General features: G+C 40.8%; 1 protein-coding gene across 1 annotated transcript in view; it reads right to left on the bottom strand.

Annotated features, from left to right (window-relative positions):
- Positions 1–18,402, bottom strand: part of LOC116052795 (dedicator of cytokinesis protein 3-like) — a 171,042-nt gene that overhangs the window by 19,174 nt on the left and 133,466 nt on the right. Inside the window, exons 28-38 of the mRNA XM_036002229.1 lie at positions 13,982–14,080; positions 13,720–13,814; positions 13,449–13,524; positions 10,054–10,154; positions 8,745–8,803; positions 7,381–7,529; positions 6,223–6,308; positions 3,678–3,704; positions 1,690–1,785; positions 1,071–1,131; positions 611–704 (exon numbers count right to left, since the gene is read on the bottom strand). Coding sequence (XP_035858122.1) covers positions 611–704; positions 1,071–1,131; positions 1,690–1,785; positions 3,678–3,704; positions 6,223–6,308; positions 7,381–7,529; positions 8,745–8,803; positions 10,054–10,154; positions 13,449–13,524; positions 13,720–13,814; positions 13,982–14,080 — 943 coding nt within the window. The remainder of the gene's footprint in view (positions 1–610; positions 705–1,070; positions 1,132–1,689; positions 1,786–3,677; positions 3,705–6,222; positions 6,309–7,380; positions 7,530–8,744; positions 8,804–10,053; positions 10,155–13,448; positions 13,525–13,719; positions 13,815–13,981; positions 14,081–18,402) is intronic.

The following is an 18,402-nucleotide window of genomic DNA, read 5'->3' as shown; positions in this document are numbered from 1 at the left end:
TACATAAGCCTATTTAACGCAATCAGCTACATGTATTTATATTCAGAAAAAGCAACTAAAATATGATTTGATAATTTAATTGCTAAGCAAAACAAAGTACTCTTAAAGACAAGGATAGGTATGGATATTTTTGATATTATCAGATCCTTGAGGATTGAATCGATATATATCAATCCAGATTGACGTATCACTACACCCCTAATATGTGTGTGTGTTTTTGTGTGTGTGTGTGTCTGTGTGTGTGTGTTTTTGTGTGTCTGTCTGTCTGTCTGTGTGTGTGTGTGTGTGTGTGTGTCTGTCTGTGTGTGTGTTTTTGTGTATGTGTGTGTGTTTTTATGTGTGTGTGTGTGTGTGTGTGTGTCTGTCTGTGTGTGTATTTGTCTGTGTGTTTGTGTGTGTGTGTGTGTGTGTGTGTGTGTGTGTGTGTGTGTGTGTGTGCGTTTGTTTGTGTGTGTGTGTGTGTGTGTGTGTGTGTGTGTGTGTGTGTGTGTGTGTGTGTGTGTTTTTGTGTGTGTGTGTGAGTTTTTGTGTGTGAGTTTGTGTGTGTGTGTGTGTGTGTGTGTGTGTGTGTGTGTGTGTGTGTGTGTGTGTGTGTGTGTGTGTGTTATACCTGTGTAGTTCTCAGCCTGTAGATGCATGTCACACAGCTTGTGGATGTAGCGGATGTACATCTCCTCCTTGTTGATCTCCGACTTGTAGAAATTCTGAGAAGATGGAAAACACATCAAACTTCTCAATCAAAAGTCAATTTCTAAATCTCCTGCCAGCTGATATTATATAAATGTGTTGAAGTGATTTATTGTGACGTGAGCCTAATTAAATAAGTCAAATTAAAGTATTCTGTCCTCCTGAACTTGGGAACCTGAGCTGGCTACATTTTCTTCCCTTTTGGAACATGCCTATTGGATTTTGGGTTTAGCACTCAAAAATCCCCATTGTTGAAGCGCAACCTCCTTTTTCAACTAAACACTGGGTTTGCTACTGTTACAGTGAACTGTAACTAAATTAACAATCTACTGAGAAAATCAGAAGGCTTGTGAGTAATATATCAACATGACATTAAATCTTACCATGAGGTTAACGGTGCAGCCAATCTTCTTGTTCTCCGTCTCGTCTCCCTTCATGCAGTCCCTGAAGAACAGATAGACGATTTAATAAACAACAACTTTACAATAAAGAAGCTCAAGTTGAACTGTCTAGTTTGAGTGTGTTCTGGCGTCTAGAGGAACTATTTATGGACACACCGTTAGTCACCGTCACTGTGTCAAAGCCTCATGGGAGATATGAGTGTTAAAGGTGCTGTAGGTAGGATTGCGATGAGCTAGGACTAAGCCAAATTGTTTTAACATCGACAACTTCTCAGTCCCTCTGAAAATCTCACTACAGGCTGTAGATGGTACCAGAGGAGCTGGATTTATTTCAAATGACCTGCTTCATGTAGTTCTACTGGAACATAGGGTCAGTTTCAGCAAATATGACAGAAAGTTAGTTTTATAAGTCTTACCTACTGCACCTTTAAATGTTAACAAAACAATAATTGTTCTATCTTTGTCAAAATGACAAGCTGTCAACAATAAATTACGTCCAAATGTTACATAACTGATAGCAAAAACTAGAAAATTAGTTACGTACAAATACAAAAGCATAAACACGTGTGCGTGTGCGAGTGCATGTGTGTGTGTGCGTTACCTGTAGTCCAGCAGTCGCTCCATCAGCCGTGTGACGGAGGTAACGAAGGAGATCCCCGTCTCTCTCCACGTCTCCTGCTCGATCTTCTCCAACAGACTTCAAGGAAAACAGACGCAAAAAAAAAAAATGATTAAAACAACATACGGTTTTATACAAACTGGTGAGAATCCACAGATATTATCTTACGCTACGACTCAAGTGAGAAAACGGGTCATTTACAGCCTGAGCAAATGCCCCAAACCTGCGACTGACATGTATGCAATAACCAGACCAAAGATTAGTTCAAAGTGTAGAAAGGTTAAACTCTGGTTTCCCTGGATTCTTATAAATATGTGTTTTAACAAGAGGAATGAGGTTCTGTTTATAATCAAGGACTGAAAGACATTTTAAAGGTCCTATGACATGCAGATTTTTTGATGTTTTTATGTAGGCCTTAGTGGTCCCCTAATACTGTATCTGAAGTCTCTTTTATATAGACCTTAGTGGTCCCCTAATACTGTATCTGAAGTCTCTTTTATATAGACCTTAGTGGTCCCCTAATACTGTATCTGAAGTCTCTTTTATATAGACCTTAGTGGTCCCCTAATACTGTATCTGAAGTCTCTTTCATATAGACCTTAGTGGTCCCCTAATACTGTATCTGAAGTCTCTTTTATATAGACCTTAGTGGTCCCCTAATACTGTATCTGAAGTCTCTTTTTATAGACCTTAGTGGTCCCCTAATACTGTATCTGAAGTCTCTTTTATATAGACCTTAGTGGTCCCCTAATACTGTATCTGAAGTCTCTTTTATATAGACCTTAGTGGTCCCCTAATACTGTATCTGAAGTCTCTTTATATAGACCTTAGTGGTCCCCTAATACTGTATCTGAAGTCTCTTTTATATAGACCTTAGTGGTCCCCTAATACTGTATCTGAAGTCTCTTTTATATAGGCCTTAGTGGTCCCCTAATACTGTATCTGAAGTCTCTTTATATAGACCTTAGTGGTCCCCTAATACTGTATCTGAAGTCTCTTTTATATAGACCTTAGTGGTCCCCTAATACTGTATCTGAAGTCTCTTTTATATAGACCTTAGTGGTCCCCTAATACTGTATCTGAAGTATCTTTAATATAGGCCTTAGTGGTCCCCTAATACTGTATCTGAAGTCTCTTTTATATAGGCCTTAGTGGTCCCCTAATACTCTATCTGATGTGGCCTTGACCAACTGCCATGCTTCGCTTGTTTGCAAGCCATGATGTCTCTCTCTCTTTCTCATGGGTGGGCCAAATTCTCTGAGCGGTCATAAAGGGAAGATTCCAGATCGGCCCATCTGAGCTTTCATTTTCTCAAAGGCAGAGCAGGATACCCAGGGCTCGGTTTACACCTATCACCATTTCTAGCCACTGGGGGACCATAGGCAGGCTGGGGGAACTCATATTAATGTTAAAAAACCTCATAAAGTGAAATTGTCATGCCATGGGACCTTTAAAACTCATATAACAACATCCACGGATACATTGTGCAGAAATCTTTCCAAAATCTGTGAAGTGATAGGGAGTTTGTTTCAGTTTCAGAATGATAAGTCTCTTTGCTTGGGTTGACTGAATAAACACAATCTTCTGGCTGTCAAGTCACTTTTTTCAGTGTAGTCTGTTGTAGCTCTTCAACACATGTTTAAAAGCTTCTAGTACAAGCATTGTGTGAGGAAAAAAAAGCGGAGAATCTCCCACAAATTGCAAGAGAACATCTGACTAATGTCTATAACTCATAACAGTCTATAACATATAAAAAGTCCTAAGAAATCCAAGTGGTGCAAAGTATTTTTCAAAGGTGTTTCTTAACCATACTTTTGCTCCACTTTTTTTCCACTTTGAAAGAGTTTCTGTTGCAATTTGTGTGGGGTAATGTTGCATAATGCCTGTAATATTCTCTTTACAGACTTATATGATTATAAGAAGGCAGATATGAGCGCCATAAGTCACCCCGTGTGTAAGTGATGTCATACCTGGGGTAGGGCCCAAACAGCTGGGTTCTAGTCCAGCAGCAAAGAGCAAAGCAAACACACAACAGCAGTGTTAGAGCAGAACAAGTGAGGGTTAATTTCTGTTAGCAGAGAGAGATAAAGAGAGACGACAGAAAGGGTCACGGCTTGTGTCCACTGTGGCGTTTTGATTTATGAGGTCAGGGATTGCCCAGTATTGGAGCCATAATAAGTCTGTTGGAATTTATTCATTTCATTGTAAAAACAAACACGATGATTTGCATTTGCTTTATTTTTCTATTTCATTTCTAAATTGTTAAATTGCTCATATTATGCCCATCTTCAGGTTCATAATTGTATTTAGAGGATGTATCAGAATAGGTTTAATTTTCAGATAACACCATATTTTGTCATACTGCACATTGCTGCAGCTCATCTTTTCACCCTGTGTGTTGAGCTCTCTGTTTTAGCTACAGAGTGAGGTATCTCACTTCTGTTCCATCTTTGTTGGGAGTCGCACATGCGCAGTAGCTAGGTAAGGACTACTAGCCAGTCAGAAGCAGAGTATGAGGGCGTGCCCTGACAGTACCTAGGTAAGGACTACTAGCCAGTCAGAAGCAGAGTATGAGGGTAAGCCCTGACAGTACCTAGGTAAGGACTACGAGCCAGTCAGAAGCAGAGTATGAGGGCGTGCCCTGACAGTAGCTAGGTAAGGACTACAAGCCAGTCAGAAGCAGAGTATGAGGGCGTGCCCTGACAGTACCTAGGTAAGGACTACTAGCCAGTCAGAAGCAGAGTATGAGGGCGTGCCCTGACAGTACCTAGGTAAGGTCTACTAGCCAGTCAGAAGCAGAGTATGAGGGCGTGTCCTGACAGTAGCTAGGTAAGGACTACTAGCCAGTCAGAAGCAGAGTATGAGGGCGTGCCACATTAGCAGCTAGGCGAGCATTATAACATGTGTTCCAAAGTGACCACGTTTGTCTCTGAAGTAAAGGCTGGACTACAATAGAGCTGTTTGGAGCAGTTTGTGAACAGTGTTTTCTGTTGGGGATGGTAAGTCCCTTTGGGGTGGACTTTGGGCTTTTTCACTTTGTGAACCTGTAACATGCACAAAAAAGATATATAAAACACAATAAAGTAAATGGAAAAAGCCCAAAAGCATAATATGAGCACTTTAAAATAATTACTAGAATAGGGCAACCTCCGCTCCTCCTTCGCAGGTATAAGGAGGTGCTGGGTGACAGCTTGGGGAGTTCTTTTGTTTGAGTAACAAAGGTGGACAGAAAACAGTTTAATGACCGTAGCGTACACAGTGTGATCATTTATTAGTACAAGTTTAAGTTTCTGTTGAAAGTCAACCACGGAGCATTTTTTGACGTAATAAATCTTGCATTATTTGAACGAAACAGAAAGATCTCCGTGAGTGCTTGTTTACCATACGAGTCACAATCCTCCTCAAAAAGGCAACTAACCCTTGTGTTGTCTTCCCGTCGACCAGGAAACTTTCTGTTTTTCTGGGTCAAAATTTAAAATACAAACGCTTTTGGTCGTCTTTTTCGATGTTTTTGTCACTTTTTTGTCGTTTTTGTCACTTTTCTCAATGTTTCTTGAAGCTTTTCCTGACGTTTTTGTCACTTTTTTGTCACTATTTCCAAAGTGTTTGTCGATTTTTCTCTGCGCTTTTTGACGTTTTTTTCTTCTTCTTTTTTTCCCCACGTTTTTGAATCTTTTTCCGACATTTTTGTCACTTTTTTCAACATTCTTTTGTCGTTTTTTCAAAAAACATATTCAATGAAAGTAGTGAACTGATCATTTATTTTACTTGTGAAGAGTGTTGTAGGGAACCATCCAAGTAATTTTTTTGACAATGTGGTTGAAAGAAAACCCAAATCTCTGATATAGAAGCTTTTTCGAAAATGGGTCAAATTTGACCCGAGGACAACAGGAGGGCTAAGGGAAATAGGATGTAGGATGAGTGCCACCCAGCTTCCCAGGATTGGACGCTCGATGTGTCGCTACAAGCAGTTATCAATTTATCTTCAATGACCGCTGACAAAGCAAAGAAAACAGGCTCCACCCTCCTACAACCGCGATGGACGAACGCTTTACACGTGGGGCTGTGTGCTCCCGGATTTCAACCTGGATTTCAGCCCGACGGCCCGTTTGGAAACTTTCTCTTATTTTACAAAAATAGTTCTGAAAACATTTTAATGTGAGAAATAAGCTGCAGCTGCTGAACCTGTCTTCATTTTAGATCGAAAACGGTCAGTTTATAATATTTGTTTGAGTTTTCGAGGGGCAGCGAGTCGAGCTGGACGCCCCTGATTTGCATAAAGTAGCCTGGATTCAACTTTATGCAAATGAGGAGCGGGCGACTGGACACCCAGCTTCTCAAAAATTGCTGCACCGCTACCAGAATGCATTGCCCGGCTGCTCACGTAGAAAGGTGAAGTGTGGAAATGACCCTTGCCAGTGGACACGTACTATCACGCTTGTTTAGAAACAGAAAGACGAGAGTTAGAGGCAAACAGACAGAGAGAGAGAGACTTCTGTTGTAGAGATTTCTTACAGCAAACCAAAGAGCTCTCTGTAATTCTCATCCCCTTTCCCCTCGGACACCAAACTGTCCAGCTTGTCAATCAGCTCGGCCTCCACCTGCACGCATACAGAACAAATAAATACATTATTACAGAATAAATAAATACATTTGCTTGGCTTCCTCTTAAATAACTGAGGGCTGTTGGAACAAATTTCTGAAAGTCAAATATAATTCGAATAGTAAAAAAATCAATACTATTTGAATGCTGAAATTACTATTCGAATGTGATTTTTTTTAAATAAATAGGTTGGCTAACGTTAGCTAATCTCCCTCTTCTCATATCTGATGAACAGTAAGTTACGGGAGTGAGGAACACAAGGCATTGTGAGCTAACGTTACGTACTGAGTAACGTTAGTACAGGGGGGAGTGACAGGCTGCGGCTGGAAATCGGAAGGACGGGAAATAGTTTTAACATGACTTTAAAATCGACATCCACCGAGCCAAAATGCTTATGTTATCAATAGTTAGCTCGTTCTGGTTTCCTTACTGTGTCGCGAGTTATAGGAGCTTAGCTGGGAGCTTCATGAAGACAGCTAAAGGTAATGTTAGCTGCCCTACAGCTGTCAGAGATAGCTTTATCGTCATATATTACCTTCTAACAGCACCATTTGGTTTAGTTATCAATGCCGTTGATATCGTGGCTAACACTTTTGTTACCTAGTTTATGACAAATCGTTTCGGCTGTGCTTTCTAACATGATGTCATTGTGCTAACCGAGCACCGTAAGCATTTACAACAGAGCCGCTTCACTACACGTGTGTAAGACAATGTTTCATTACAGAGTTCTCTGTTGATTTGTGTTTGTCGCTGTGTGCTCGTGGTGGAAAATAATGTAAACAGAGAGCGGCGTGCTAGAAATGCAATGCGCCATGACGTAGGTCCCATTCAAGGCCAGGTTGATGTTAGAAGTCCCTCTAGTGGACAGAACGTGTAACAACAACCACATGCTTATAGTGGCATTGACAATGCATAAGCCTGAGTAGTGTAGTACATATTTATAACAGGCTGCATTTTAGCATTTAATATTCAAATATTATTTGAATATTTAAAAAAAATAACTAATGAAATTTGAATGGTATTATAGAGGAAAACTGAAAGCTCTACTGTACACGTGTGTGTTTGTGTACCTGTTTGAAGTTTCCGTTCTTGCGTTGCTCCCAGTCCATCATGTCGTGGAAGATAGGGATCATGATGTTCCGCACCTCCACCTGAGGAACCAGCGTCACTCCCAGGAACGGGCCGATCATACCGGGGATGAAATGGATCTTATTCTCACCTAGGACCAGCGAGACAAGTGTCAACTCATCTTTAGCAAATCAGCCAATAGATTGGTTACAACATCTGTGTGCAAATGAATAACAGTAGGAGGGAAATGTATTGTATGCTCTGGGGACAAAGGTGGAAAGTTATTTAGAGCTTAGATTTTCAGATTTTAGAGTAGAATAAAAATGTAAATAACTGCAGACTATAGAGCACAGACTGTAAAAAAATAATGGGAAAGGCTTCCGGGTCTGAAATGTAAAGCCAATGCTGAAGCAAGGCTTAACAATGCTAACCATGCTAATGCTGTGGACAAAAAAACAGACCTGAACTTGTCTTTGGGTGTTGTCCGTGTTTATATCTTAGAACGTTGACCCTCTCACTGTGTGTTAGAACATTTTGGCCGCCTAAAATGTCTAGTTCAGCGTCCTCCCAACTAAGCTAGCTAGCTACTGCTGTCGTTAGCTGGTAAGTTAAAGGAGAAATCTGGCGCAAAATGAACCTAGGGGGTTAATAACACATGTGTACCGAGGCGACCGTTCTCAGGGATATGTTTTCATGCTAATCGAATGTGACCAGTTTTAGCCCAAATCGCTAATTAGCTTATAACGCTAGTCGCCGGGGCACAAGGAAAGTAAAAAGAAATCGCTATTTCTATACCACTAACAAGGCTCAAAATAGCACCACACTTCCACGGTAGCATAATGAGGGTCCCTACATGTAAACCGAAGCATTGAGAACTTTGTAAGTGTACAGACAGTTTATTAAAACGATAGTTTATAAAGACAGTACCGTTCACGTATATATGCAGGCGCCATCTTGGGAAAACAGTCGAACAAGGAACGCCGTGCAACCAGTAACATAGCTCAAGCACGGCGTTCGTCACTTACAAAGTTCTCAATGCTTCGGTTTACATGTAGGGACCCTCATTATGCTACCGTGGAAGTGTGGTGCTATTTTGAGTCTTTTTAGTGGTATAGAAATAGCCATGCCCCCACGACTAGCGTTATAAGCTAATTAGCGGTTTGGGCTAAAACTGGTCACATTCGATTAGCATGAAAACATATCCCAGAGAACGGTCGACTCTGTACAAGTGTTATTAACCCCTAGGTTAATTTTGCGCCGGATTTGTCCTTTAAGGGAAAGTTTGCTGATTTTCTGTACTGCCGTACATACAGATGAAGGGCGTGTGGAGCAGTAGATATTTGAAAAGGTGTAGAGGAAATCCTACCGAGGTTCTGCCACATACTGAACAGTTCGTAGGTCATCATCACTCTCATGTCTCCGTACCTGCAGACAGACAGACAGAAGGTCAGACATTTATTATAGTGCAGTTTTTCACAGTAAGTAGACTATGGAGCCTTTAAATGTAAGAGGTTAATACAGGTTGAACTTCTTTTTCCTTTATAATATAGAAAATCTAATCTGGGAGTTTGTGTATTTATTACTGATGTTTGAAGTTCACTTTCTGATTAGTCTACATCTATTTATTTTGATTTTACTTTTAATTTATTGATCCCCAGTGGGGGAATTGTTGGACACACACACACACACAGTATGTTTGTTAGAAATCACTACACACAAGCCTGAAATGTCAGAGTGAGTGGGCTGCCAATGCTGGACCAGTGCCCTGAGCGGTTGGGGGGGGGTACAGTGCCTTGCTCAAGAGCACCTTGGTAGCGCCCAGGAAGTGAACTGGCATCTCTCCAGCTACCAATCCACACTCCTTACTTTGGTCCGTATGGGGACTTAAACCAGCAACCCTCCAGTTCCCAACCCAACTCCCTACGGACTGAGCTATGAAGAGTACATTTTTTTTCTTTTTGTTTCAATTTGATTCAAAACTTAAGCAGAAAAACAACCAGAAACACTCTGCGGATTGTCACAACTGTCTTTTCTCTTGTTGGTGTTCTTAATGGTTCTTTACACCTCTGCGGGATTTCCAACGTCGATTCAAACATTTTGCTCCTTCATCTCATACGTCTAATTTTCACAACTCTTGAGTTGTGGAAACACAACAGAATTTGCAGGAACCCTGACTTTACTGCCTCAGGAAGTGTCTGGGACTCCCTCGCTCCTGGGACTAGTTGGTGTAAAAAGGCCTGATAGGGAGACGGAAATTAGCTTTCCTGGAGTAAAGAGCTCCTGCAGGATTGATAAAGTAGGTTGCCAAGTTTGCAGCGCTGCTCACTTCAAAGAAGAAAATGAGTTTTTTTACATCTGACTCTCAGCACTTCAGCTGCAGATGACACACGACTCTGAGGCAGCAGTTATGATAATGAGGCTGGCAGCCAAGTCTGGAGGAGTGTGTGTGTTTCCAAACTGTGAGCTGGGTGTGTGTTTGTGTGTGTGAGAATGATGTGGCAAAGACACGAGTGTGAATGCATCAGAAACTGTGTGCTTTCCCCTCTTCCTTTTTTATTTTCTTCTCGTGGCATGGGTGTTTGTGTGTGTGTGTGTGTATGTGTGTGTGTGTGTGTGTGTGTGTGTGTGTGTGTGTGTGTGTGTGTGTGTGTGCGTGCGTGACTGCGTGCTCTTACTTGTCTAAGACCTTCTTCCTTTTAGCAGGACTCAGATTTTCCAACTGTAAACTGGGCTGGTTGATGTACAGCACCGCCAGACTGAAGTAGGAGTTCCACACCTGCTCTCACACATACACACACGGACACACACACGGACACACACACACACACACACACACACACACACACACACACACACACACACACACACACACGTTACAGTTTGTCCTGTCGCAGTGTGTTTTCTTTCTCTGCACACAGTTTCCATTAATCAGTTTTTCAGTAAAGGTTAAACAGAACAATAGCACTCCACTGATTTATGATGATTCACTCTCTCTCTCTCTCTCTCTCTCTCTCTCTCTATCCGACTTTTTCTCACTGAAAGTTACAAAGGTTTTTTTTCCAATTGCTGAATGACGGAAGTGGGCACAACTGAAACCATATGTGCAAAACTCTAACTCCAGTCTGCCCAGCAGCAGTTCATGTGGACCAAACTCTAGTTTGTTTTTCATTGCTTGAACACAGTTTTCACAACTCCACACACTTATGGCTTTAACTACAACGTGCACAACACTGTGGATTCACAGCACTTTGTTCAAATGCTAACACACTGCTGTCAAAACTGTTAACGGCACATTCAGAATAGATTTCAGTCTGGTGCCTATCAAACACTGCTGATTGGAATTTTAGCTGAAAGCCTAAGCAAGTGTCTTGTTTTAGACTAGTTAGTGAACATATACGGTATTTATACAGAGAATACACCGTCACTCAGAACACACTGAGAGTACAAACACTAGCATCAAACACCAATAGAGAAAATACTAACTTTTCATCTTTACAGTTTGAATACTTTAAGGGTCTTCACACTAATAAATATGTTTTTTAAAGAAAAGAGTGGAATTCTTTCACATGGACATTTTTATTTTATAACATACCAGTTTTTTAAGGAAACAAAAAGGAATGAAAATCAGCAGTTTGCTTCAATAGATATATCATTTTACTGTATTTTGCCTGTAGTAGTTTATGTAATGACTGGAAAACTAAAGGTACGTAATAAAGAACATTGGATGTCCTGGCTTGTCATGCATCGTCATTCATTAGTATTTTATATTTATTCTTTGTTACTGTTATGCACCTTTAGGTTTTTTTTTCCAATAATTCCATAAATTACTAGAGACAAAATACTATATTGAAGCAAACTGCTGATTTTCATTCCTTCTTGTTTACCTTTTACAGTTTTTCTCAATTGTTAAAACACTAAAACCCCATTGGCTGAACAACATTCTCAGTTGCCTGAACTCATTTAGATAACTGTGCAGTCTGTTGTCAATACCTTAAACCATTTCGTGTGGTCAAACACAATTTGCAGATCTCACTTAGACTTTTCAGCAAAACTCGAAACACATTCTCATTCTAAAAAACACATTCTGCACTCTGATGCACATGTCAACCATACTGGTAAACACAAGAGGCAACAATCAAATACAAATAGAGAACACGTCATTGATTGAACACAACCACTCAAAATTGATTTCACTTGTTTCAAATGATGTGACACAACCAATATAAGGCAGTTCAGAGAGCAAACAGGCTGTTAGAGGTGGGGAAGTACTGACTGCCCAATAGATTTTTGACTGGTTGCATGTTCATATCAACAAAGAACAAGAATGACAGTATCACAGATCACAGAGACAAAGGACAAGTTTGTGAGATGCAGGGTACAGTACTGTAAAAATAGGGGTAGAAGGAGGAGGAAGAACAAAAAAAATTGCAAAGAGCAAAGCAGAGTAGTAATTTCTGATCAATTTTGAGCTACTATGGTCGAACGTGTTTTAGTTCATCTAAAGACAAGGATGGAAGAAATATGAAATTTGTTTTTGAGATAAAAAATGTACTTCTCCCTGAGAACTATATGTTTTGAACAATGTGTTTTCTATTTTTTTTGGTGTATTGTTTACTGACTGCTTGATAGTGTATATGTACATGTGACTACAGTTGTGCCCACTGTCGTTTAGCAATCGAAAAAAATGGAAGATGGAAGACAAGATCCCAAATCCACAAAACCAAAAAATATAAAAAAAAGTTTAACAGCTGAAGTTGCCAAATCATGTTGAGGTGAAAAAGAGTAAAACACACAAAACATTGTATTTTAAAGCTCAGTGAAAGGAGAAAGAAAGAGAAAGATTCACATCACAGTTACTGTAGTCTGGATCAATGGAAGTACATTTCCAGGATAGAGCCTAACATCACCTTCTGCTCTCTGTGTGCTGTGTCTTAAACTCCGTTCTCTTCGGAAAACATCAACAAACTTCGAGCTAGCGAACTTCACGCTGAAAATATCAAGTTTTGAAGGAAGTTTGGGTTGTGCGACAGGGCAGGCCTGCTTGGTTCTTTCTGGGAATGATTGTAAAGATTTACAAAGAATATGTTTAAGTCATTTCCTCTCTAACTGGGAGGTTTTGGGACTGATTGGTGGGATTGCTGGACGACACGGAGATACACTGGTAAGATCAAATGAGGTTTGACCATGTATCAGCTAATTTAAATAGCTCACGTTACTGTATTGTGTCAACAGTTAACTTAATTTAATATTGTATGTGGCTTTTTCTTTTGCGGGGTGCAAATGTTCCACCAATACAAGTTCCTTCCCGAGATTATTTAGCAGAGCCACCGTTGCTGCGTCCGGAGCTTAGCGCCGCCCCAAAACGATTGCGATTGGTTTAGAGAAATGCAAACAACCCAGAGTGATTTTTTTTCTCCTATCCCAGAATGCATCTGTGGTGTAGCTAGACATTACTCCCCAGCGCTGTGGAGACAGAGCTGGCAATGCGAGACTATAGTTACTGAGTTAACTTCCAGTGTAGCAGAATGATCTCATGAAATGGCGTATGTATGACACGCAAGTATTGGCGTGTTATCAAGACGCATACTCGCTTTTTAGCGTGTTTATCAACGCCGTTTGGCCTGCATTGACTTACATTACCTTGCGATTGCGTGTGAATTTACACCGTAGCGAGTAGTATGAAAGGGCGAAAATCAGCGTAGGGAGGTAGGTCGGGGTGGAGGATGAGTCAAACACAGGACTTTCACCCAGGAGACCGGGGATCGTGTCCCGCGTGTCACGTTTCCTAAACTCAACCGTCGCTTTCTTCTTTTACTAAATCCAACCCCGTTGGTCTTTTCCTAAATCCAACCGTAGCTTTCTTCTCGCGATAACACGCCAAGTGGAGTGTATGTTTACGTCCGCTGTATACGGCGTAGACATACACGCGGATAGCTCAAATTGCGTACAGATAACACGCCACTTGGCTTAAGAAAGTGGGCGTGTATGTTTACGCGAAGTCATGATGTCACGTTGCAAGTGTAGTTTGTGTGCATCTATGAATGTGCGTCGGACAGTTAAAGTCACGCACCTTAAAGTCAAACTCGGCTTCTGTGAAGTTCTTGTGCAGAGCAGGAGACAGGTACTGAGCGGTCGTCAGGATGATGCTGCAGAACGGGAACACACACACACACACACACACACACACACACACACACACACACACACACACACACACACAGTTGTTGTTATTCAATCCAGCTTGAGTCAGTGATGCATGGAAACACTGTTAGACGTGTGACAATACAAGCATTATATTCTATTATATTCAATCTGTCTGGGACATTATTTTTGTGTCTTACTTGCTGGTGAGGAGCCTCATGACGTTCCAGTCGCGAGGGAAAATACTCAGCTTCATCAGATTCCTAAACACACACAAAATCTTCAACAAGAACTCCTGAAGGGAGGGAGAGGGAGAGAGGGAGAGAGAGAGGGAGAGAGAGAGAGAGAGAGATTCAAAAAAGGAGAGGAAGGAGGAGTCAGTTTCTCTCAAACAGTCCAAAGAATAACCTTTCTTTACTTCATCAGATATGTGTTTTGATTGGAAGCTGCTCTGTCCCGTACCTTGAGCTCCTCCTTGCTCTGAAAGTTTTCTATCAGGTGCTGGAAGTGGATGTCTGTCATCTGGCGGAGGAGGGACAGCAGGCAGGACACGTACTCTCCCTGCCAACAGGACACCGGGGCAGACATGTGAGCCGATGACATGGAGGCAGTTAGCAGTGACTATTAGCGCTGGGTGATATATCAATATTATATCGATATCGTGATATGAGACTAGATATCGTCTTAGATTTTGGATATCATAATATCGTAATATGGAATAAGTGTTGTCTTTTCCTGGTTTTAAAGGCTGCATTACAGTAAAGTGATGTACTTTTCTGAACTTACCAGACTTTTGTAGCTGTTCTATTATTTGCCTTTTCCCCACTTAGACATTATGTCCACGTTACTGATGATTATTTATCTAAAATCTAAGTGTGAAGATGTTTTGTTAAAGAACCAATTGTCAACCCTAGAATATCACCGCAATATCGATATCAAGGTATTTGGTCAAGAATATCGTGATATCTGATTTTCTCCCTATCGCCCAGCCCTAGTGACTATGATAATAATGAGAAAGGCTCTTTTCCCAAACCAATCCATATTAGTCAGTCCCTCCAGAAAAAACTGATTATGCGATCGCATAATTCAATGCATAATCAGCCAAAGTCCGCATATTTATGCAGGGGCTGCATTTTTTCAATCCCCGCACTTTCGCCGCATAAATTACCGATTTCCGCGCAAAATATGCGGGGCTTGCATGATTTCATAATCCCCGCATTTTCGTTGCAAAAAAGTCACATATATCTTAGCAGGAAGTTGAAAAATGTTGCGTTTACTTCACACAAGAGCAGCCATTTTCCCGTTGCCATGGGAACGTTATGAAGTGACGTAATTACGCGACGTGAACATCATCGAAAAGCTGCAAACCCCGCGATGAAGCATGTCGAAACCGCAGTTTTTGCAAGTTCCCGCAATTTCATCGCATAAAATTGCATAAATATCCCGCATATTCCATTGCATTTTTTAAGAAAACGTGCCGCATAATCAAGGATTTTTGCCCGCAACAATCACAAAAAAACTTGGGCGTTGAAATTAATCATTGCATCGATGCATCACAACGCGGACCTGGGCGATTCTGCATCGATGCAGTAACAGACCATAATTGATTATTGCCTACTGATTTTACTTGTTGATTTTCCGGTTGCTGCGTTTTGTGCTTGTGTTGTGTTCAGACTCCGCTCCATTCCGGAAGTGCCTTTTATTTTTTTAAGAGCAGATACAATAAAAAGGGGAGTTCATATACATCTGACTGCTTGAATTTGTTGTTGAAAACCATGTGTACTAATATAAAATAAAGTTTCGTGATGCATTGTGATATCGAATCGATTTTGAATCGTTTGCAGATTCTGTGGTTTTAAACTCTCCATGAAAAGTGGGTGGACGGAAATGTAGCTAAGGGTTTAGGTGCATCCTGTTATGATGTATGTGTGTGTCTATGTTGTGTGTGATGTCTGTAAGCTAATGGGACCTTGAATTTCCCCTTGGGGATCAATAAAGATAAACTATCTATCTGTCTGTCTGTCTGTCTGTCTGTCTATCTATCTATCTATCTGGTGGATAGGTCAAGTAGGGGCTGGATTAATGTTGAGCCAAAGATGAAAAGAGTGAAATGTAAATAAAGTCATGTAACAATCAATCACTAAAATGTGTGGATCTTGCATATCAAAAGTATGCCTAGAGAAAGAGTTACAGTATATCTACGACAATGTATCAAGGCCATTGGCCGGGGGTAATATATTATATTCTGAGAAAAAACTCGTAAACTAAATTTATGAGAATTTGGATATTCTCTGAGATTTTAAAATCACAGTGGGGGGAAAAAAACATTTTTTTTTTTCTACAGACAGTTACAGTTCACAGACATCACCTCTTGCCATGTAAATCCCATTTGAAATGCTCAGCGATATCTTGCATCTGTCCATTGCGTTATAGTTCACCTTTTCCAAATCACTACGTTGTTTTCTTCTCAATCGGCCCAATTCACAGCAATGTCTCTGGGCTACAATCACGACTATTTCCTTATTGCTGAATATTGCGAGGTGTAATTTGATAAGGTCATCCACTGAAGCATATTACTGTATATATTTAATCTGTGGTAAGGTGATCCAACCTTGCAAAGTGAAGCGATATGGTTCCTTGACACAAAAATTCCAATTTTACGAATGTTTTTCTCCTAAATTTGTGAGTTTATGACCTCAGAGAATATCCATGATTTTAATCATTCAAATTTAATCATTCAGTTTTTTTTATCTCAGAATTTACCCCCCCTCCCCTGACTTATATCTGACTCAGAAATCGTAAAATTAGTACAACACACATTTAAAAAAACACCTCTACGATGCAACAAAGATACACACTGTTCTTCTCCAGAAATACACGTAACAAAGACAGGACGCACAGAGAAGCAGAACACAAACTTTAATAAGAGTCGCTAAGCCGTGCAGCGTGCAAACCGAGAGGAGGAAGAGGGGCGGGAAGAGGATGAAGACCATGTTTAATGAGAGAGCTAACAAAAGGATTTCAGGGGGATGTGTTGGTGGACAGATGGGTCAGTGACCAGATGGACGAGAGGAGGGCAATATGGACAAGTTCAATATTGTGATAATTAACCCATGATTAACTGTATTGATTGGAGTATTGATCCTAATAAGTCAAATGGTTTTGTGGAGTTTTCATAGCCTGGAAATCCAGACCCAAATCCCAAAGATTAAGGGTCTGGTATTGAGTAATGAAAATGGCCCAACTCGAGGAGCACCAAGCATGTATTTGAAAATCTCACTGCATGCAATTGGATAACACTACGACCAATCACAACAATACACAGGGTGACGTATCCAGAGCCCAATATGCTTAGCTACCAGCGGAGCTAACTGGTAGATTAAACTCTTAGTTACCAGAGGAGCTAACTGGTAGATTAAACTCTTAGCTACCAGAGGAGCTAACTGGTAGATTAAACTCTTAGTTACCAGAGGAACTAACTGGTAGATTAATCTCTTAGCTACCAGCGGAGCTAACTGGTAGATTAAACTCTTAGTTACCAGAGGAGCTAACCGGTAGATTAATCTCTTAGCTACCAGCGGAGATAACCGGTAGATTAAACTCTTAGCTACCAGAGGAGCTAACCGGTAGATTAAACTCTTAGCTACCAGAGGAGCTAACCGGTAGATTAAACTCTTAGCTACCAGAGGAGCTAACCGGTAGGTTAAACTCTTAGCTACCAGAGGAGCTAACCGGTAGATTAAACTCTTAGTTACCAGAGGAGCTAACTGGTAGATTAATCTCTTAGCTACCAGCAGAGCTAACTGGTAGATTAAACTCTTAGCTACCAGAGGAGCTAACTGGTAGATTAAACTCTTAGTTACCAGAGGAGCTAACCGGTAGGTTAAACTCTTAGCTACCAGAGGAGCTAACTGGTAGGTTAAACTCTTAGTTACCAGAGGAGCTAACTGGTAGATTAAACTCTTAGCTACCAGAGGAGCTAACTGGTAGATTAAACTCTTAGCTACCAGAGGAGCTAACTGGTAGATTAATCTCTTAGCTACCAGAGGAGCTAACTGGTAGATTAATCTCTTAGCTACCAGCGGAGCTAACTGGTAGATTAAACTCTTAGTTACCAGAGGAGCTAACTGGTAGATTAATCTCTTAGCTACCAGCAGAGCTAACTGGTAGATTAAACTCTTAGTTACCAGAGGAGCTAACTGGTAGATTAAACTCTTAGCTACCAGAGGAGCTAACTGGTAGATTAAACTCTTAGTTACCAGAGGAACTAACTGGTAGATTAAACTCTTAGTTACCAGAGGAACTAACTGGTAGATTAATCTCTTAGCTACCAGCGGAGCTAACTGGTAGATTAAACTCTTAGTTACCAGAGGAGCTAACCGGTAGATTAATCTCTTAGCTACCAGCGGAGATAACCGGTAGATTAAACTCTTAGCTACCAGAGGAGCTAACCGGTAGATTAAACTCTTAGCTACCAGAGGAGCTAACCGGTAGATTAAACTCTTAGCTACCAGAGGAGCTAACCGGTAGGTTAAACTCTTAGCTACCAGAGGAGCTAACCGGTAGATTAAACTCTTAGTTACCAGAGGAGCTAACTGGTAGATTAATCTCTTAGCTACCAGCAGAGCTAACTGGTAGATTAAACTCTTAGCTACCAGAGGAGCTAACTGGTAGATTAAACTCTTAGTTACCAGAGGAGCTAACCGGTAGGTTAAACTCTTAGCTACCAGAGGAGCTAACTGGTAGGTTAAACTCTTAGTTACCAGAGGAGCTAACTGGTAGATTAAACTCTTAGCTACCAGAGGAGCTAACTGGTAGATTAAACTCTTAGCTACCAGAGGAGCTAACTGGTAGATTAATCTCTTAGCTACCAGAGGAGCTAA

This window comes from Sander lucioperca, chromosome 6 (genome assembly GCF_008315115.2).
Source record: "Sander lucioperca isolate FBNREF2018 chromosome 6, SLUC_FBN_1.2, whole genome shotgun sequence".
Classification (NCBI taxonomy): Eukaryota; Metazoa; Chordata; class Actinopteri; order Perciformes; family Percidae; genus Sander; species Sander lucioperca.
Note: the sequence above shows the minus strand (reverse complement) of the source record. Positions and strands in the feature narration are given on the sequence as shown.